This window comes from Rhinopithecus bieti, unplaced genomic scaffold (genome assembly GCF_001698545.2).
Source record: "Rhinopithecus bieti isolate Rb0 unplaced genomic scaffold, ASM169854v2 scaffold_35885, whole genome shotgun sequence".
NCBI classification, from domain to species: domain Eukaryota; kingdom Metazoa; phylum Chordata; class Mammalia; order Primates; family Cercopithecidae; genus Rhinopithecus; species Rhinopithecus bieti.
This window is the reverse complement of record NW_016815776.1, coordinates 577,142-597,665: the sequence shown is the minus strand read 5'-3', so window position 1 is coordinate 597,665 and position 20,524 is coordinate 577,142. Positions and strand designations below refer to the sequence as shown.

At 45.0% G+C, this 20,524-nt stretch overlaps 1 protein-coding gene across 1 annotated transcript in view; it reads left to right on the top strand.

Annotated features, from left to right (window-relative positions):
• Positions 1-20,524, top strand: part of CLSTN2 (calsyntenin 2) — a 634,893-nt gene that overhangs the window by 504,703 nt on the left and 109,666 nt on the right. The window contains exon 6 of the mRNA XM_017853677.1: positions 10,876-11,061. Within this exon, the coding sequence (XP_017709166.1) occupies positions 10,876-11,061 (186 nt within the window). The remainder of the gene's footprint in view (positions 1-10,875; positions 11,062-20,524) is intronic.

Sequence of the window (20,524 nt, the reverse complement as noted above, 5' to 3'; positions counted from 1 at the left end):
GCAAGGAAGAAGGATGTTTCTCAGGCAAGATTTATGAGCTCTGCATTCTGTTAAGAGAACCTGAGGTAGTAAGTGGCAATTGGGCTGCCATGATATTTTTAATGTAATTTTTTTAATTATAATTTTTTATCTTCATTTGAAAATAATTAAAAAAATAAACTCAATAAAAATTTCCTGTAGTTCAATTAATGCAGTATTGTCAATATTACATTGTTTTTTCCTTTCAATGCATAGTCATTTGAGCATTATGTTCTTTTTCCACTAAACCTTATGTCATATTTATTTCCCCACATCATAAAACCTCACTGACCCCCTCAGTGGCTGCATAACATCCCCTTCTATAGGTGTATCCAAATGTGCTTGACTGTGTCCTTGTAGTTAGATAGGGCCATGTGATTATCACATGTCAGCATGCTTCTGTTGTTCTTTTTAATGCAATGGCAATTAGTACAAAAGTCTTTGCATTTTGGTTACCTTTCTCTGGAGTCTATTTACTGGGCCAAAGTCTATGGTCATTTTGAAAACTGAGATACATTTTGCCAAGCATCTCGCTAACCATTCGTGACAGTATACTCTCCTAGCCCTGTCAGAGAGCCACCTCTCCCACCTTCACACGTGGGAAACTGGGGATCTCAGTGTATTCAACAGACTCTGGAGATTTAGACTGTATTTCCTGTAGAAGTGAGAATTTGATTTCAGCTTGAGACTCTTGTTCAGTGAAATGGAAAATCCTGCACTCTAGTACCACCTAGGAAAATGGTCCTTTCATTTAAAAAAAAAAAAAAAAAAAAAAAAAAAAAAGTTTTGAAGCTGTGTGCAATTGATAGCTTAAAAGAGATTTACATAACTAGAATATGAAAAGTACACATAAGCCATCTTTACAAAAAAATTGAAAATATGGGCATGAAAAGCTGTACCCTTCAATTGTGAATGTTTTTCAAAGCCATAAAAGTAAAGATTCTTCAAGAACCACTGCTCCATCTTTACACTAATAATACATTTGTCAAGAGATTTAAAAAATTGCCTGGCAGATGCTCATGTTTATTGTACATAAGAGAGAAGCATTTCTGTACATCCAAGAGAAGGTGCCCTGGTTGGCTGACTTCATCGATCTTGGAAGGATTGTCTTTCAGAAGGGCTGCTTTGAAGTGCCTGGTTTCTGTATTTTTCCAGCATTGGTTCTGCTGGATGTGTTTCTGTTTGGGAACTGAGAAGGATGTGAGCTGAGGGTCTTTAGGGTTGAAGGGACTGGGAGAAAGCTGCAGCTGAGCCTGGGGTGGGTCCAGGCTTCTGAACACCACATAGTTCACTTCAACTTTGGCTGCTGACCCACGGCCCGCCCCCCAGAGAGCCAGGGTAAAAGGAAAGGAGGGCTTGGCATAGGCTCTAAAGAGGTGGTGCCCAACACTAGCAAGATTGGAGACTTGGTGGGTAATGGAGGCTCTCCTGACGGCATGAGGGAACCAGACAGAATAGGGTGGTTTCCTCTCACAGCATGGGGAAGGCTGAAGGCTGCCAGGAATGGAATGTGATGTCTCAGAGGCCTGAGCCAGCCATCTCTCCAGTGCAGTCTGCTCAGCAAGCTGTCTTTACATGTTGCCCTTAACTAGTGGCACCAGTTCTCCTGGCTGGCAGGTGAGAGGCCAGGGAGGAGGGCCTGACATAAGCCTGGGCTTCAGTGAGGAGCTGCCTGCAGTTTCCCAGTTGCTACCAGAATAAGGCCCCAAAGTCTCTGCCAATGTGCGTGACTTTGAGGTCTGCCAGATAGATGAGAAGCTTTTCTTAGGTCAGAGTCAGTCATCACAGTGTTGATTTGGGGCCAAATTATATCCCCTCTGTCATCAGGAAACTGGAAAGAACTTCATGAGCAAGACAAAATTTGAGAACAGATTTCTAGTTCTTTCATTTGACATTTATTGAGAATGTCTAGGGGACTAAAAAGGTTAAAAATGTATGGAACAATTGAAGCCAGTTTTACGTGCAGTTTCAGCATTCACATTTGTCCACAGACATTTCAATTCAGGTGGGTGGGGGGTGTGCACACATACACAGCACACACGTGCACATGCAAACACACACGTGCATGCATGCGCACACACACACACATACAGCAGCCATGTCTCGAATCCTTTCCATTTTAATGCCTAGCAGCCTATCCTTTGGCAGCTGGTTGGGCTAAGCAGATGATTGATACGTAAGGTGTACCATCCTATGTGGGAACTGGAGTGTGCATGTCTATATGTCTGGGTGTATATCTGTGTGTATATGCGTCCTGATTTTCATACATCTGATTGCTCACTCATTTCATAGATATTTGTTGGGCACCTTTTATATGCCAGGCATTGAATAGTGATGTACAAGTCATGCTCCTGAGTGGGAACGGGACATAAAGGAATAAGTAAATTCTCAGGGAGAGGCTGGGGTAGAGATTGGGGAGACTCATCAAGGTGAGGCCAGTACCAATAAGGGCTCCTTTACAAAGTCACCTGTGAGGTGGGACCTGGATGAAAAGAAGGACCAGTCCTAGGAAGGGCAGGGACCGAGTACACAGGCAGAGGAACAGCGACAGTCACAGCCTCGAGGCTTCACTGAGGATATAGCACAGAGATATGGATCCTTGCCCCGCTTTCCTTTTGTAGTTAATTATCTCTTCTTAGTAGGAATTAAAAAGTAATAAAATACTCTTGTGAAAATAAAACATAGTAAATGGAAAAGGGTCAGGAATAAAGGAAAAGAGAGGATTCCTTATATTTGTAATTGAGTGCAGAGAATTCCTGTTTTGTTTCTTTTAAATGGTGCCTGTGTGTAAGCGTTTTAATTGGAGAAGAAAAGCCACATAATTTAATGCTCAAAAATGTGTGTACCTATTATGTGTCAGACACAGGGATAAGTGGTTTGCATTTATTGTCTCATAGAAACCCTATATACAACTCTACAATTGGTCACGATATCGTGAATGTTTGCATGAGTAAACATAGAGGGAAAATACGGCTTGCTCACAGTACACGATACCAAGTGGCAGAGCTGGAATTCACACCCAGGTCTGACTCCAAAGCCTTGATTCCTAGCAGTTATGCTCGGTGGACTCCTTTGGGGGCAATTAATTAATGTCCCCATTCGACAGAAGAGGAAAGTGAGGCTCAGAAATGTTAAAGAATATGCCCAAGGTTGCTCAGCTGGTAAGGCAGGACCAGCTGCATAATTTGTGGGTCCCAGTATAAAATGGAAACAAGGGGCCCTTTGTTTAAAAATTATTAAGAAAGTTAAGACAGCCACAGCAGAGCGTTCAGCCAAGATGGGGCCCTTCTGAGCATGAAACTGGTTGTACAGCCAGGGTTGAAGTTCTGGTCTCCCTGACTCCTCACCAGCCCCGCCTCCTTCCAGCTGAATTTCCAACCTGATAGTTGTAGACCCATAATAGCAATTGATGAAATGTAAAAAGAATATGAATTCCTAAAAGCAAGAAGCAAGACATTCTTTTCTGGTTTTGACTTAGAAGTTGTCCAGCCTGGCACAAGTGCTGGCTCTGCACCAACTGGCTGTGGGAACTTCAGAAAGTGACTCTCTCTCTCCCCAGTCCAGTTTCCTCTCCCATAAAGGGGGATAACATTCTCTCATGGAAGTTTCAGTACCTGCCCTAGGAGATCCAGGAATAGTCCTTTCCTTGTCTCTCCTGAGAGCAGGATTTGTGACAAGGAACCAAAATTTGGAAGCCTAATAAAATAGCCCATGTTTCTTAACCACTCATTGTATGTCAGGTACTCTGCTAAGCATTTCACATTTATCATCTTACTTAGTCATCTCAACATCCCCACGAGATGTAGTTGTGCTGTTTTCCCACTTTGCAGATGAGAAAATTGAGGCACGGAGAGGTTAAGTAATTTGTCCAAGGTGCAGCATCTGGTAAGCAGAGAAGACAGGGCCTGGAGCTAGACATCTGACCCCTCACTTTCAGTCTCTGCACTCTGTTGTCTAAGTGACACCTTGGCCCTACCCACTGTTGGGTCCTGAGGAACTCATCCCTAGAGGCCATGCAGAGACCGGAGAAGAGGCGAATCTCAGAAGTCAGCTTCTGTCACTCCTTTCCACAAAGGCCTTGAAGAGTCTGTTTCTGATGCTCTAAATAACCCACTCCCTGGCCCAGCATCCAAGGTCCTTGTCATCTGGCCCCAAAGTGCCTCACCCCACACCAGGGCCCCATGAAGCCCTCCTGAGCCTCACATATGTCTGCACCTTCTGAGGCATGGCAGCTGCTGGGTTGTACACTCAGAAATGGAAGTACTATTCACATCATTTCCATCTGAATGGCACCACTTGAACCTAGAGCTGTACAAACACAAGGCCCTGAAGAAGACACCCTGGAGTTCTCTTCTAGTTCGGCATTCCCCTCATTCTGCAATGCTGTATTAACTATGTCTGTTATTTTCTAGTATATATTCTGATGTTTTGACATCTGGGGGCCTTACTGACCCTGGAGGGACTGCTCCTCTTGGGATTGGCTGATTCTCAGAGATCCTAAACATCTCACCCTCTCACTTCTTATATGCACTCCAGCCAATCTGGAGCCCACACCCCCAAACATCCCTTTTTGGGGCTCTCACACTCTGGGACACCATTCACCTGCCCTAATCACCCCAGGGTCAGGTACCAGACAACTATGCCCAAGAACTAGCTGGAATTATTCAAACTAGCGAATATTAAAATGCTTGCCCTGCCTTACTTGTTTCTTCCCATGGAAGCCACAGTAAAGCCTTGTGCCCACAGTTTCTCACCCTCCTTCTGCCTCCTGGCTGACACTGGTTCTCCTCTGCCCCCTCCCCTGCCTGTGGTGTGGCATGCTCCCTGAATCTGAATCTGTCCAGTTGCAGGGTTAACACTCTTAAATTTTACTAAATAGAATTGAACTAAACTTCAGTGAATCGAAGTTAGTTCCCTCTGGTGTGGCCCTGTCAGTGGTGACACCTGCATGGATTGATCGAGGGGTGGCTATCAGGAGTATTCTGCTGTTCTGGAAATGAACACCAGGACTAGCCCAGCTGCTGAATGATGACTTTGAAGCAGTCTGGATACTTCACACCCACACTAAACATCCTATGTATGGCTCCTTACTGATCCTGCAATTAAATCCAAACCTCTTCCCCAGCATTCATCATCTGACCTTCATTTACCTATGCAGCCCATCTCTGCTTCCTGACCTGCCCCCAATTCAGATGCACTGGATGGTCAATGGAGATGACGGCACTCACTGCTGAGCAAAGGTACCCTCCTAGCTTCTTCCAGTAGGAGAGGAAGACCCTTGGTGCCCAAATCAAAGCCACCCATCCCTTAGAGAAAGTCCTAAAAGATGGCAGATAGTGAATGCTTGCAGATCTGGCTGCAATGTCAGCTGTCTGAACAGTTCCTGTTCTGGGGTACCCCATTCCCATCCCTCTCACTCCCCAGAATCCCAATATCCAGCCACTCACTTTGTGTGAACCCAGCAATTTCCTAGAAATCCTGATGCATCTCCAGCCATTGGAAGCTGAGACCAGGAAGAACCAGAGGCTCCTGTGCGTGCACATTGAAGGAAGGAAGCACGTCTTTGCCACACCTGCCTCTTTCCCTTTTATTCTTCTGCATCGTTTTTGACCACAGAATTGGGACAATGGACTGAATGTCTTAGATTACAAGAGCCCCAAAGCCTATGCTTTCCAGAAATCTCTTAGATTAGCTTTATTCCCTCTCTTGGCATCTAATATAAAACTTCCAAGTGGTTAATGTTCTCCTGATAAGAAAACATAAGATACTCAAATGTAGAGGTAGTTATAATAAAATCATCATCTTTCTAAATTCTTAATCCACAAAGAAGGGGTTTAAATCCCAATAGCTTTTTCAGGAATACTTACAGGGTAGTTTAGGCCCAATTATTAAAACAGTGGGCAGGCTGCTCCCTTTCTCTTCACTTAAGAAAAAAATTGAACCACAATTCATAAAGTAGTCTCTAGGCCCTTTATAAACTAAAAAGATTTTGTGTCCAAGCAGGACAGTTCAGAGAAGTTTGAGACACTCATGAACCAATGGGTGGGATATTTACATACCGAGCCTTCGTGGGAAGGTCTCTGTGTTAAGCCCTTAGCCTGGCATATCTCGTGCTACCATAAGCCCAGGAGGGGATATAATTTTCCCCAATCTGCAGATGAATCAGTGGAGGCTATAAGATGACGGCAGCTTTGTTAGATTCGCATGACTCACATTTGGCAGAGCTGAGATTCAAGCCTGGATTTCTGCAGTCTTCAGTGTCAAAGCAAACCTCCAGCCCATAAGCTGCCCTCAAGGTCAGACACTGATAAAACTGACAATACTTCTTGATCTTTTGCCAACATTGGGATTATCACTGTTTTGGTTTTAAATATCAGCATAAATTGAATGTCAAACATGAATCTGTAAAAAGTATAGTTGTCTCAGTTCTGGCAAATCCTCAGAATAATGGAGGAGCTTTTGTAAAAACAGCTGTGTGGCCTGTAATCCCAGTACTTTGGAAGGCCGATGTGAGTGGATCACCTAAGGTCAGGAGTTCGAGACCAGCCTAGCCAACATGGTGAAATCCCATCTCTCCTAAAAATACAAATATTGGCTGGGTGTGGTGGCAGGTGCCTGTAATCCCAGGTACTAGGGAGGCTGAGGCAGGAGAATTGCTTGAACCCAGGAGGCAGAGGTTGCAGTGGGCTGAGATAGCACCATTGCACTCCAGCCTGGGTGACAAGAGCAAAATTCCATCTCAAAAAAAAAAAAAAAAAAAAAAAAAAAAAAAAAAGAAAGCTATGTGGCCTTGGGTAAGTCACACCAATTCTTAGCCATGGTTTTATCATTTGTGCAATTAAGGTAGCACTCCCCCACTGGGTCCCTGAAAGGATTAAGTGAAAGGATAGATGTAAAAGTGCTTGACACCTTGTCGATGCTTAGTCATTGATTTCCTCTTATTTCTTGCAATAAGTGTTATTGAATAAACGATAATTTACCAATAATATATCTATTGGACGTAGTCCTTATGTTTGTTGCTGAAATGACTCTGCATGTAATCCCCCCAAAATCCGAGGTGGTAGATACAAACTTTATAGAAGATGAAACTGAGGCTTACAGAGCATAAGTGATTTGCCCAAAGTTACACAGTAAGTGGTAAGCGTGGGATTTAAACTCAGGTATGCGGAATTAAACATTCACGCTTTTAAGAACCATGCTATCCTACCCTCCAGGAGATAAGGAGGGATGGACACATCGAGTGGTAAAGGCTGAACTTGATGACTTGCCTTTTGCTCTCTTAACCCCACCCCAACTCCTTCTTGGAAAATGGAAGATGTTTGTATGAGCGTCTCACTCTCTCAAGGACACTGTGCTCAGAAAGCTTCATTGATTTCTTTTACTATATGGTTGCAATTTTGCCTGCTCCTCATAAACCCTCAAAAACAAGCCTCTTGAGGCCACCAAAGCAACTGGGAATTGTGATGTTCCTAAAACTCTTTTATACCTGATTTCTCCCTGGTGGCCAGAGAGGGCCCTGCCCTCCCAGCTAGTGGGTGAGCGAGAGGATGAAGACCCTAGAGGATTGTGCTTCCTGGCTTTTCCCTTCACGATTTACTTGCTTGTTTATTTGAACTCCTTTTCAAAAGATTTGAGGTGGAATTTCTCATCATAGATAACTACCAAAATATCTAGATGAGAAAGAGATGCCTGCAGCCTCTGCCGAATAAAGGAAATCAGTGAGTTGGGTGTCTTGGATTTCTCCAGAGAAGAGGCTTCCAGAGACCGTGACCAGAGGGGAGGTATTGTGAGAGGGCTCTCCTGAACTAGCAGAAACAGGAGAACCTCAAGACTGGTGCTGCAGGGTGCATACCAAGCTCCTGCTTCCAGCACAAAACTGCTTTCTCCATTTTCAATTTACAGAAAGGGAGTTTATGGGGGGTTTGGGAAGAGAGGAGAGAGAGATGGTTCTATATAGAGAAGGGATAGATGGTTCAGCAGGAGTGAAGATACAGGCAGGTGGGGTCAGTACCAGAGAAGCTGCAAACAAGCCATGGATTCTGTCTGCAGCTCAAGACGTACTACCAAGGCAGCAATCAAGGTTAGATGTCTGGGGCTGCCCAGATCCGCCCAGCAAATATTTCCTATCAAAAGATAGCCTGTAGGATTCTGTCACAGTTTCTACCACTAGTGAGCATCTACTCTGTGCCAGGCACTGACTAGCATGATGGGGCCTCAGAGGCACCATGAAGCTTGGAGTCTAATGCTACAGTCTAATGTTGAAAATACTGCAGAAGCATGGAGGAGAGAGGGCACCGACCTAGACTGGAGAAATCCCAGAAGGCCACATGGAGGAGGTGGCAAGAGAGATGGTGATAGAAAGGGAGCCTCAAGTAGAAGAAACAGCACATTCAAATACACAGTGGCACGAAACATTTTGTACCTAGGACACTACACAGTTGGCCATGTGTGTGGAGGGCTTCCTATAGCACTATGACTTTAGATCCACCAGACAAAAAGCCACCTTTTGCTCCAGTGGTTTGTCCTTAAGATTGCACTTGAGGCTTTTGGAGCATGGGCTACAGCAACTTCATGATCTCATCCTCTGGGAGGGGATGGGCTAATCCAGATACAGCTCCTAAAGACTATGAGGAAAATAACATAGAATTGGGGATGTTCTCCTTTACAATTAGTCACTCTCATCCAAACATCCTCTTATTGTAAGTACCCTAGGGATGAATCTCACAACCGTAATGTGCACTCTCTTCCTGTGAGACACTCTGAGAAAACCCCGTAAAGGGCAACTGGTGACCATGGGGGCTCAGAGCTAAAGTCAGATTGCAAAGGTACCTGCAATGTGTCAAAGTTGTGATGGATGGGGGCAGACTGTCTTCTTCCTTGCCAGGGAACAACATTGATCACTCTCTACTGCATGCAATGCACACATTTTCACACTCAGTCCCTACCTCAATACTGTAAGGTCAGTGCTATGGTTCCCATTTTCTTGATGAGATGCCTGAGGCTTGGAGACCTTCAGTAACCTGCTCAAGAACTTTCTGACCTTACAAAGACAAGCCAAGATTGTTGTTGCATCTGCTTCACACATGCTTCCCTGAGGCTTCCCCCAATGCATTTGTCCTTGATATTCAGGCCTCAGCTCAGAGGTTAACTCTCAAGCTAAAGGAGCCCCTCACTATCACTGGCTTTTCCTTTCATAGCACTTACTCCTCTCTGTTAGAGAAGCACAGGCTTATTCATCACCTGCCTCTCTCCCTAGGCTCCTGACTTGTTCACTGCTGTACCCTTTGTACTCCAAGCAGAGCCTGGCACATAGAAACAAACCCTGAATAAATGGTTGCTCAGTGAACAAAGCCATCTGGCTAGCCCCAAAGCCCAGCCTCTTCCAAGATACTGGTATCACATGGTGGTGCCAATGGCCCACTGGGAACTGAGGAGTCTTCTGGTAACCGCAGCCTGATACCGAGTCCCACAATGAAGGACTTTCTGAGTTTCTCATGGGTGAGGTCAGGCAACTTTATAGATTTTTATTTCTACTTCAGCAAAGGGATATCATCTAGCAATGTTGTATATGACAAACATTTGGGATTAGTAAACTAATAGCACCCATAGTTCACATTGCTTGACGACTCAGAATCACTCTTCTGCACATAAATCTGGCTGAGGATGGCTGCACAGCCATCTCAGATATGTGTCCTCACAGAGCATGGGATGCCCGCTGTGGCAGGCAAACACACGTCATCAGTCACTGGGAGCTTGCCTGGAGTCCGCTCTGACTTTCAGGTGCTGCTGTTATTGTATCAGTCAATTCCTCTGTACACTCACTTGTAGAGTTTGTATGTGTTGATTGCTCTGTTCTTGCATGGTGCCATTTTAATTGTGATTTTGTTCCTCTCTAATGCTTTATCATCTCCACATTATTGTTTCACTAAAAAGCAGTGACAAGACCATGAGACCTACTTCAGTGACTCACAGTTCTGAGTGTCTGAGAATCCTTTCACCCTACCTTGTGACCTCATGAGATGCCTGAACAACCATGCTTTCTTTTGCTTTATAACAAGACACATGCCTTCCTAAAAATTACCACGTGAGGCAAAGTTGAAAAATGGGGCCAGAGGCACAACACTCAAAAATATCATCAGTGGCACATGAAAAAAAGGAGAAAGAGAAAACATTAGCACAATATTACACAAATACTACAATAATTATGGCACCTTACCTTGAGGAGATCTGACGTTTGCCTGTGAAGTGAATGTAAGAAGGGTTGCCTCCCCCAGGTACTGAAATAATCTGTACCACAAGCTCCCGTGACACAAATTTACCTATATAACAAACCTGCACTTATACACCTAAACCTAAAATAAAAGTTAAAAAATACACCTTGAGATACTAAAGAAAAGGTTGGGGATGGTGGGGGTTGCCTCTGGTGTGTTGTTGTGAAGTCCTTGAAGGAGTGTCTGGGAAATGAATGAAAAGTTGTGACTGCAGCCATGGACAGGTGTGGCTCACAACACTGGTGAACTGAGTAGCTGGTATATGTTTGAGGGTGTGACTGTGTGTGTGTGTGTGTGTGTGTGCGCGCGCACTCATGTGAGCATGCGTGTGCCTGCACATGTTTTGTGTGTTCCTGCGTGGCTCAGTGCAGCTGGGTGCAGTTTTCTGCATTTGCCTAGTATTTCTCAGGGAGGAAACCTTGCATAAGCAAATGTAAAACTGCCACTATTCTCAGACTGTTCCCTAAAATCTAATATATGTGTTGGGGCAAATAATTCATTGGAACAAATTCACACTTCTAAAAGAAATGTTCCAGCAGAACTGACTGCACCTGATTCACTTTTCATCCTTTCCTTGTTTGTTTAGACTGGACCAAAAGGATTGAGTACCAGCCTGGCTCCGGGAGCATGGCCCTGTTCCCCAGCATCCACCTGGAGATGTGCGATGGAGCCGTGTCTTCCCTCCAGATCGTCGCAGAGCTGCAGACTAATTACATTGGGAAGGGTTGTGACCGGGAGACCTACTCTGAGAAATCCCTTCAGAAGTTATGTGGTAGGTTTTTCCCTTTGGGGATTTTTTAAATTAATTGCTTTTAAATGATGTATACCAAAAAAAGCATACCTTATTATCTTAGGGAAGAATCCGCCCTCCCTTCCTGCACCGATATGTGTAACTCCTGGATGGATTTTAAGTTTACTTATGGCAGACGGGTTGGAAGGCCCAGCTTTTGGCACTAGACTCCTGACTCAGACTCCGTTTATTAGTTATGTGACTTTGGGCAAGTGACATGGAAAGGCAAAGCCTTTGCTCTTCTTTGGTAAAACAGGGATTAAATGGCACAATACTTTCAAGAGTACCTAGGGCAGGGTCCAAAGAAACACGAGTTCCTTTCTGCCCCAATGGTTTAGAAGAAGCTACCAGACCAGACCCAGTACGAAGAGTTAGTAGTGTCAGTCAGCTGGAAAGAGATTGGTCTCCTCCCCAAAGCGCCAGCTATATAATTTGTGGGGCCCAATGCAAATGAAAATTTGGGGTCTTTTCAAAATTAACAAGAGTTTTAAAACAGAGAGAGCAAAGCATTAAACCAAGTATACACAACTAAGCATTGGACCCTATGTGACTATTCAGGTTGTTATTGACAAAGCTGGTCTTGCCAAAGATGGAGTCTTTCCCTACACAGTATCACAAAGCCAATACACAAAACCAAAAGTGAGTGTCAAGCAGTGTAGGCTTTATTCAATGGCCGTGGAATTGAGAACCAGGAGCATGGCTCACAATCAACTTCTCAACAAGTGAGGGTGAGAGGCTTAAGATACAGGATTTCTCTAATGAAGGAGTTGACATGAAAAGCAAAGGAAAGAATATTCATGTCTTTTCCAGAAATGGGTGGTGAACCTCCTGGAACCAGTAGTACTGCCTCCCTTTTAGTCCTTTTAAGGCTTCTTCCAGTCATTGTCGTGGCAATTGTCATTTGTCATGGTGCTGGAGGGAGTATCATTTAGCATGGAAATAAAATTATTATGAAGCCTGAGGTCTTTTTGAAGTCCTTTGGTCAACTATCTTGGTTCTATGTACCAGTCTCAGCTGGTCTGGTTGCAAAGGGAACTTTTTATCACAGGCATTCTGTGTGTTAAAGATAAGCAAAGTTAGGACAGGGTAGAAATTCAACTCTGTCATGTAGTCATTGCCCTGGGTAACCAGGTCACATGCCCGTGAAGCTGAGTCTGTCTGCCCACAGCAGTGAAGAGCTTGGGGTGAGGGTGAAGGTGGACAAAGGAAGATACTCACTTGTGAGGGACAGAGAGGGCTTGTTGTCATTTGGCTGTGAGATGGCACCCCAAGAAAGGAGGCAGGCTGGGAGTTAGGAAGCAAAACTGACGGAGGAGTGCTCTGAAAGGTGGATATGGAGGAAAGCCAGCTTCACTGGGCACCTGCTGTGCATGCCCTGCCAGCCTCTTCACATGCATTACTTTATTTAGTTCTCCTGTCTTCACCATGAGGAGGTCACCCATCCCATTTTAGAGATGAAAAATTTGAGGCCCAGAGAGTGAAAATGACCTGTCTCAGGTCACACAGATAGAAAGCAACAGAGCCAGGAATTGAAAGTAAGTCTGTCTGAATGATGGGTGTTTTCGCTCAGTATCCACTAAGGCTATCCATCCAGGCCTCTGGAGCTAGAATGTAAATCTCTCAAGTGAGTCTGTGGAATGAGAAAATGAGCATCTCATAAGGTGAGAAGCACCTCATGTGCTTTGTAACTCAGACTGTTGACGTGTTGATGGGCCTCCTTCGCTCCTACTCCTGCACATAGTTCATTTCTTCCTTGTTCTCTCCCAAAATACTCAGGAACTCACACTGGACTCTCTAGCCATGTTTGGGAGCTTAGGAAAGGGCTTACTCTTACACTGGGCTTGTATTTGGAGGTAACCGCGTCTCCTCCAAAAGAAAGGGAGGCTGCGAATGCACAGTCTAGCCTGCCTTCCCCCAAGGTGGGCCTCTCCACTACTATCTTTGGGGCAGTTTTTCTCCCTCAACTTTCACACACACACACACACACACACACACACACACACACGCACATATACACACACACACACACACAAGCACACACACCCCTTCACCCACACTGTTCTAACTCAAGGAACCAAGTAAAAATATTTAGAACTGAATGTGAAATAAACCCTGCTTGATATTGTCATGTTCCATTTTTCATGTCACCTGGCTGGCAGGGAAGGCCTATGGGACTGCAGACCTCCCCAGAATGATGCAGTAGATCGGAAAAATCACTACAACTTCAATATTCCATACAGCTCTTGCAAAAATGGTTGTAAGGCAGAAAACGGCCTCCAGTCCTCTCCTCCATTCTGTGGCAGAGAAGCCATCTAAGATGACATCTTAGTTTGAAGGAATACCCCATTTTGCTCCCCATGCACCTGAATTAGAAGTCAACTCAACCCCAGGCCACTGTGGGTTAGCATCATTTCCTAAACTCCTCCAGGTTAGAAGAGATGATGGGATCAGCTTGTTAAAGATCAGATGAGCCCAAGGGCACACACTTGTGATTTGATTTTGAATGTTGCTGGGGAGAGATGGGGAGATAGGGAGTGTGATAAGGATTTCCTGAAGGAACAAGTTTTCGAACAAAATTGCATCTCATATGTTAACACAGTTCATTCTATCTGTGCTGCCAACATCGCCTGGCAGGACAGGTTAATTCATCCAGCAAGGCAGTTTCCCCTAAGATGCGGCCTTATTTGGTGCTGGGAGCTGCCCTTTGAAGGACAGAAGTCTGTGCTTCTCTCCATAGCACTGCCCCCCACACCTATGAGAATCCTATCCCAATAACCCTGCTGAGCAGGCTCAGTCCTGCCTCTACATTAGAAGCCTGGCTTTTGAACTGCACTGGAGGAGAGCTCAGATAAAAAGGGTGAAAGCAAATGAGTGAGGCCCAGATACAAATCCTATCCTGGGGTCAGCTTCCATGTAGGGACTCATGTTCTCTCCACCCGTAAGGGAAATGTAGCTGGATCACTTCTACAATGGAAGCTGGGTTATAATGCCTGACTCCTGTAGGGTACTTTTGGTTCCAGAGACAAGTTTCTGTGTGTCTTCAGTGGATGGTAGACGAGCTTCTTGCTGGGATTCCCAACTGGGGAGCTGCCATGACCATTTAAGCCTCAGTATTCATGCATTTTTCATCCTACAAATCTTTATTGACTTTGGATGGAAACAGGGAGACCAATTAGGGTATTGGAGCCATGGTCTAAGCAAGAGATAATGAGTTCTGAACCAGGGGAGTGGCAGGAAGGAGGAATTTAAGACAGACTTTGGAGACAAAATCAGCAAGATTCAATGACTGATTAGTTGTCAGGAGTAAGAGAGGAGTCTAAAAAGGTTCTTGTGTGAGTGTCTGACTGAATGAGGGTGCTGCCAACCAGAGCTAGGTATCCAGGATAAAGGGCAGATCTAAGGGACAACGGCAGCAGTTGCCAGTGGTATACCCAGGTGTGGGCACCACATTCTAGCCTGATTCTCGACCCTCCCAAAGATCAGCCTCCACCTGCTGATCCATTACTGCAGCACATTTTGCCCTGATGTTCTGCCTCTGCTTGGTCAGGGCACCTGTTTGGTCCCTCTGCCTGGTTCCTTCTCATCCATAAGCCTTCACTCACATTCTCCTCCCACTAGGATGGTCTCTCTCCCCTTCACCTCTCCAAACCCTTCCCTCTAGTCAGCATTCGCCTGCCCTCTATGCACACCAGAAGTCAGTCTATGGAGCTACCTTGGTAGTTTGAGTTCTGGAGTCTCCTCTGTGAAGCTGTAGTCATGCAGTAACCTAGCCATGGATATCTCCTCAGAGGGTCATCATGGAACTCTGGACATTGCCCACCTGCTTCCTCCTCCTGCAATGTAGGCCCCATCAGGAGCAGTGAGGGAATCTGGTTTAAGTGGGAGTTGGACTTAAGCTGGTGTCAAGCCTGCTGTCAGGAGGTACCTGAGTAGATGCAGAAGCACTTGAAATGCCTCTTTGGGCCTAGGGAAGCATTGGATGTCAGGCATATTGCTTCATGGATTTATGCATGGAAACACTGCCATTCTGCTTTGGACAAAAAAAATGGAGGTCCCCTGAACCTCTGTGTCCCCTTTAGCTTGTGGGGTCAGATGTAACTCAAGTGGCCCCCACCTTCCTTTGCTCTACCTGAAGCCAGGCTTCTTAGAGAAATGGGGCCAACTGCTTATCACTTCCTCTGAATTCATAGATCCCCATGAAGGACCCTGCCATCTAGGCACCAGACTTTCCAGAGGTGCCTGTCACGGAATTATCTTGAGTATGAGATGACAGAGAAGCCCTCAGTGAGACCTCTTGGCCAAATTAAATTTGACATTAACAACAGCCCGAGAAAAGGTCCACTTTGATGGCCCTACATCACTACATATTACAGAAACTAGAAAAATAGTCAGTGGTGCATATGCTCTTGGTGGCACTGAGGCCAGGAACCTTGGTGGTTCCTCACAGGGACCACAGGACTTCTGGCTGCTGGCCAGTACCTCCTGTACATGATGTCTGGGTCAGCTGTGTTTTGTGGAGTGAAGAACGCTGAGGGCAGGTCCTGTTGAACAAAAGACCATAGAGTGAGAGTGTGCTGCAAAAATCACGTGGTTTATGTGTCAGAGCAGTGCACATGACCAGACCCTAAGTTGTTCTCAGGATTTATATACTTGTGAGCCCAGGAGACTTTTGTAGAGGGCTCGTTCATTCATTCATTCCTGCACAAATTTATTAATTCAACAAATATCTGTTGAGTATTCAGATGCTGTGCCAACTCTTAAAATAACGTAGAGATTAAAAGACCATGTAGTTCTAATGTTGTATTTCACAGTAGAGCAACTATTGTTAATAATACTGTATTGTATATTTCAAAATAGCTAGAAGAAAGGAGTTTGAATATTCTCACCCCCAAAGAAGTAATAAATATTTGAGTGGTAGATTTGCTAATTATCCTGAATTGATTATTACCCAAGGTATACATGCATCTAAATATTGCATTGTACCCCATAAATATGTACAATTGTTATGTGTCTATTTAAATGTTTTTAACATATAAAAACAATTCAGCCTTCTGGAGAAGACAGACATGTTAAGAAAATTACAATGCAATTTTTTAGTAGCTATAAAAGTCCATAGTTTTCTAGTGCACCTTGCAGCTCAGCAGAACTTGTTCTCACTAATAACCACCATCAGAGGTTTTCATACCCTCATAATAGCCCAACTACAGGAAGCCATGATGGATTTCTCTATGACACTGCTAAAGAGCTGGAGCTTCCCAGCATGACAATGTCAGTCTCCTAGTCATAGCCAGTGCCTCCATTCTCGGAGAGGTGAAGTGGGCCTTTTGCTTTAAGCAAAATAGGTGAACACCTGTCGGAAGTCTGATTAGATCCCCACTCATACAACAGCGAAGGGCTGCACGCACTGACTCATGGATGCTGACAATGAGCAGTGGGCTTCTTTCTTATGCTTATTTCTTGGAGGTCATTTAAGCAACTACAATACAACATGGCCCAATATGTTGGGGAGGAGGATTTTGCCTGCAGTGACAAACACATACCAAGCTGGAAAGCAACCAGCTATCCATGGCTCTCACTCAGGATCCTGGCCAACCACCTAGATGAAGCAAAACCTAGTTTGCTTCACCTAGCAATCCAAGTTTCTGATTCCAGGGCCTTGGAGGAACTCCTCTTTTCTAGGATTCTAGAAGCGAAATGATAGTGTCATTGTGGGATCAATAGCATGTGAACTCCTGAAAGGACATCAGAAGTCCTCCGTGCCTATGCTTAAGGTATACAGATAGAGAAATGGGAATTTTAACTGCCAATGTCAATCACTGATGTGGATTATCAGTCAGGGTAAGACAGGTTAACAACTGACTGCCAACTTTCACTGTGTTAAAATAACAAAGGTTTATTTAACATTTTTACCATGTGTCCTTCGATTGGCTGTGGCTCTGCACCATGTTAGGTCCCCACCAGGATCCATCCAGGAAAATGGAACAGCTTTGATCTAAAACATTGTTGATTTCCTGGTAGATGGAAAAGATGCATGGTGAACCACAGACGGGCTCTTAAGGCTTCTGCTCTGATATGACACATGTCACATGCACACGTATGTCATTCATCGGAGCAAGTCTCATGGCCAAGCTGATATCAGTGGGTCAGAGATTTGTGTTGTGAATAGAATACATTCTACCACCACAAAGTCCCGGCAGTCGATACAGCACTTATCAAGAGGGCCTCCCTCACTTCCTGTGAGATTCTGCATCACTGAACTTCTCCACCCACTGAGCTTCTTCCTTCAGAAAATAAAAGACTTTCATTGCATCCCTCAAGGTGGAACTACTTCTGTTGGGTTCATGGCTGCATTCTCATGGCAGTGCCTGGCATAACTTAGACATTACATAAACATCTATTGGCATAATATGGAGTTGATATTGCCAATTGTGAGAATATCTTACAGAGTAAGACCTGTGTCCTTGATTATACTGGATCTTCTCCCTACTTATCCCTGCCCTTTCTCATGCCTAGGGGTGGATCCTGAGGAGGCACAACTGGTGGCCCCATGTCAGTCACTCTTGCCACAGGCTCCTTGAAATGCTAAGGACCCTCTGGCCTCACCAAGGCCATCCAGAGAAAAATGCAAATTCATCAGTTAAGAAGTTCAGACAGTGACTGCCATCCCTAGGCCCCATTTGGGCTTTTGTACCACAGTATGCCCTGAAATCTGCCTCATTCGTTGTGTCTATTTTCTATTTTCTGGCTCTGAGTGGCTTCCCCATCCTGCTAGGGCCCAGGGACGTCAAATTGGACCTCATCCCTGGTTTCAATCCCCAGTACTCAAGCTGCAGCTGCTGTATACAAGACCAGTGTGAATCCTCAGCAGCCAGGACCTTCGCAGAGGATTCCAAAGGAGCATCTTAAATACACCCTGATGTGTAGACAGCGCTGCATCATCACTACAAGTGATGCATTCTGTTTACCCACTGCCTTTCCAAGGGATCCCTGGGGAGAAGAGAGACAGAAAAACCGTGGAGAAAGTAAATCTTCTCTGTTTGTTTAAGTGTACCAAAAAATGAAATACAATCTGTTAAGCTTGTGGAAGTCTGCACCATCTGGTTAAATGCAGCTTGATGGTTTCTGGCAGGCAACATCTGCGGGTTAAGGAAAGTGGCCTGCCGCTCCCACTCAGTGGGGAAGACAAAAAGCCCCACATTATGGCTTTGTCAGGGCATATGTCCTCAATGTGCCCCTCTATCAGAGCAGTGGCCTGTGTAGGGAGGTGGAGTCCCGTGTGACTAGGCTGTGCTTGGCAGGTCATATGATTGGCCCCCTAAACACTACTGTGTGGTAGAAAGAACACTAACTGGGTGTCTGAGAGCTGGGCCTGCTTCTAGCTAGCTGTAACTGTGATTTTGGTCCAGTCGTTTCCCCTCTCTGGGCCTCAGTTTCTATGGTTGCAAAACGAGTAGAAGGTTACAAGATCTCCCTCCAGGTCCACTGAGGAGGTGTAATGGGGAGCGTGGGCTTTGGAGCTGGGAAGTCCTAGTGATGGGTTCACTTGCTAGCTGGTTGCCATCCTGGGCTCGGTCTGCCTAGGGCTCTTTATCTGTAACCTGGAATCTTAACAATATTCACTGCACAGAAGAGTATCTAAAAAAACACATGTAAGGCTCTTAATTCAGGCCTGCTACCCATTCTGTGCCTCGTAAGACTTCACAGGAAAACAATAAAGTACTGTAACTATAAAAAATAAGGTTATGTAGGCTGGGTGCAGTGGCTCACGCCTGTAATCCCAGCATTTTGGGAGGCCGAGGAGGGCAGATCACCTGAGGTCAGGAGTTCGAGACCAACCTGGCCAACATGGTGAAACCCCATCTCTTCTTAAAATACAAAAATTAGTCAGACATAGTGGTGCATGCCTGTAATCCCAGCTATTCAGGAGGCTGAGTCAGGAGAGTCACTTGAACCCGGGAGACAGAGGTTGCAGTGAGCCAAGATCGCGCCACTGCACTCCAGCCTGGGTGAGAGAGTGAGACTCTGTCTCAAAAATAAAATAAATAAAATAAAATGAAATAAAATAAAATAGTTATGTAAATATTGGATATATCTGTAGAATAACCCTGGCCAGCACTAGGTTATTTTATAACCAATTATGTCTCCCAACCTTCCCTTGATGTCATCCCCCATCACCCCATGCATGGTCCTCTCTGCTGTGTACATCTCTATATATCCAAACCTGTTTGGAAGGAAATTCACCATCGATTTCTTCACTAGTCTGAGGTATTAATTGAAGTGTGAATTCTATAGGAACAGCAATGTCCTTAGCCAAAAAAAGGACCCTCTGGTGGTGGAGTTTCAAGCCCTGCTAGACCCCACCCTGCTTCCCCTGTGTGGAGGCCCAGCTGCTCCACATGGTGGCAAAGCTGGCCTCTGCAGCCACCACACACACATCTCTGCACCGGGCCCTGCTAGATCACGTTGGTCCCATTGGCTTGAGCTAGAAGTCAGAAGCCCTGAGTGCTCAGCCTGCATCTCTCTGGCCACCCCAGGTTTCAGGAACCAACACACTCTGTGTGTACCCCTGTCACCAGCTGTCTTCACACTGGACAAGTTTTGGTATCAGACTCAACTTAATAGGTCAAAGAAGCTATTGCCATGTTGTGTTATTCCAGGGGTACTAGGAAAATGCACTTTCCCCAAAAAACCGTGTATCTCCTACTTCCAAACCACTCACAAATCTCTCTCTGCTACTACCTTGATAGATGTCTTTCTTAGAAATATCTGTGGAGGGTGGTATTAAAGGACAGCAAAATTTTATTGGCCATTACAATATTTGTATCAATTAGTTTATCACATAAGTAACATGGATATCAATTAAGGAGTTAGCAACAGGGGATGAGAACAGGTTAAGTGTGGTGAGAGGCGAGGGGCATGGACAAGGGGCTGGATGGGCCCACCTCAGCATTGGGTGAATTTCCAGAAGCATCTCATGAGAGCACTGAGTGGGAGAAAAGGTAATTATAAATATTAACTGAGGGCCTACTATGTGTCAGGTGCAGTAACAGGCAAAATATCTAGGAAATACTCATGTAAATAATGCTGTCAACTCTGCCCACACTTCCCTTTGATAATACAAGCTACAGCATGAGCATGAATTGGGAGATTTTAATCTCCACCTTCACAGACACCACAGTTCCAGAAGCCTCTCCCAGAGTGAACCTGTCATGGTGATAAGCAGAGCATCTGGGCTCTAAGGATACATGCTCTTCACATAGCATAACCTTCTGTTGCTAGCCAACAGATATAGACCTGATGATCTCCTCCACAGACTGAGGGAAAACTGGCTGAGTTGAACATTTTCAAACGAGTAGACTGATTTCCAACATGGCACCTTCCTTGAGGAATCTTCAAAGGGTCATTTCAATGGTAGGAGATTTTTTTTTTTTTTTTTTTTTTTTTT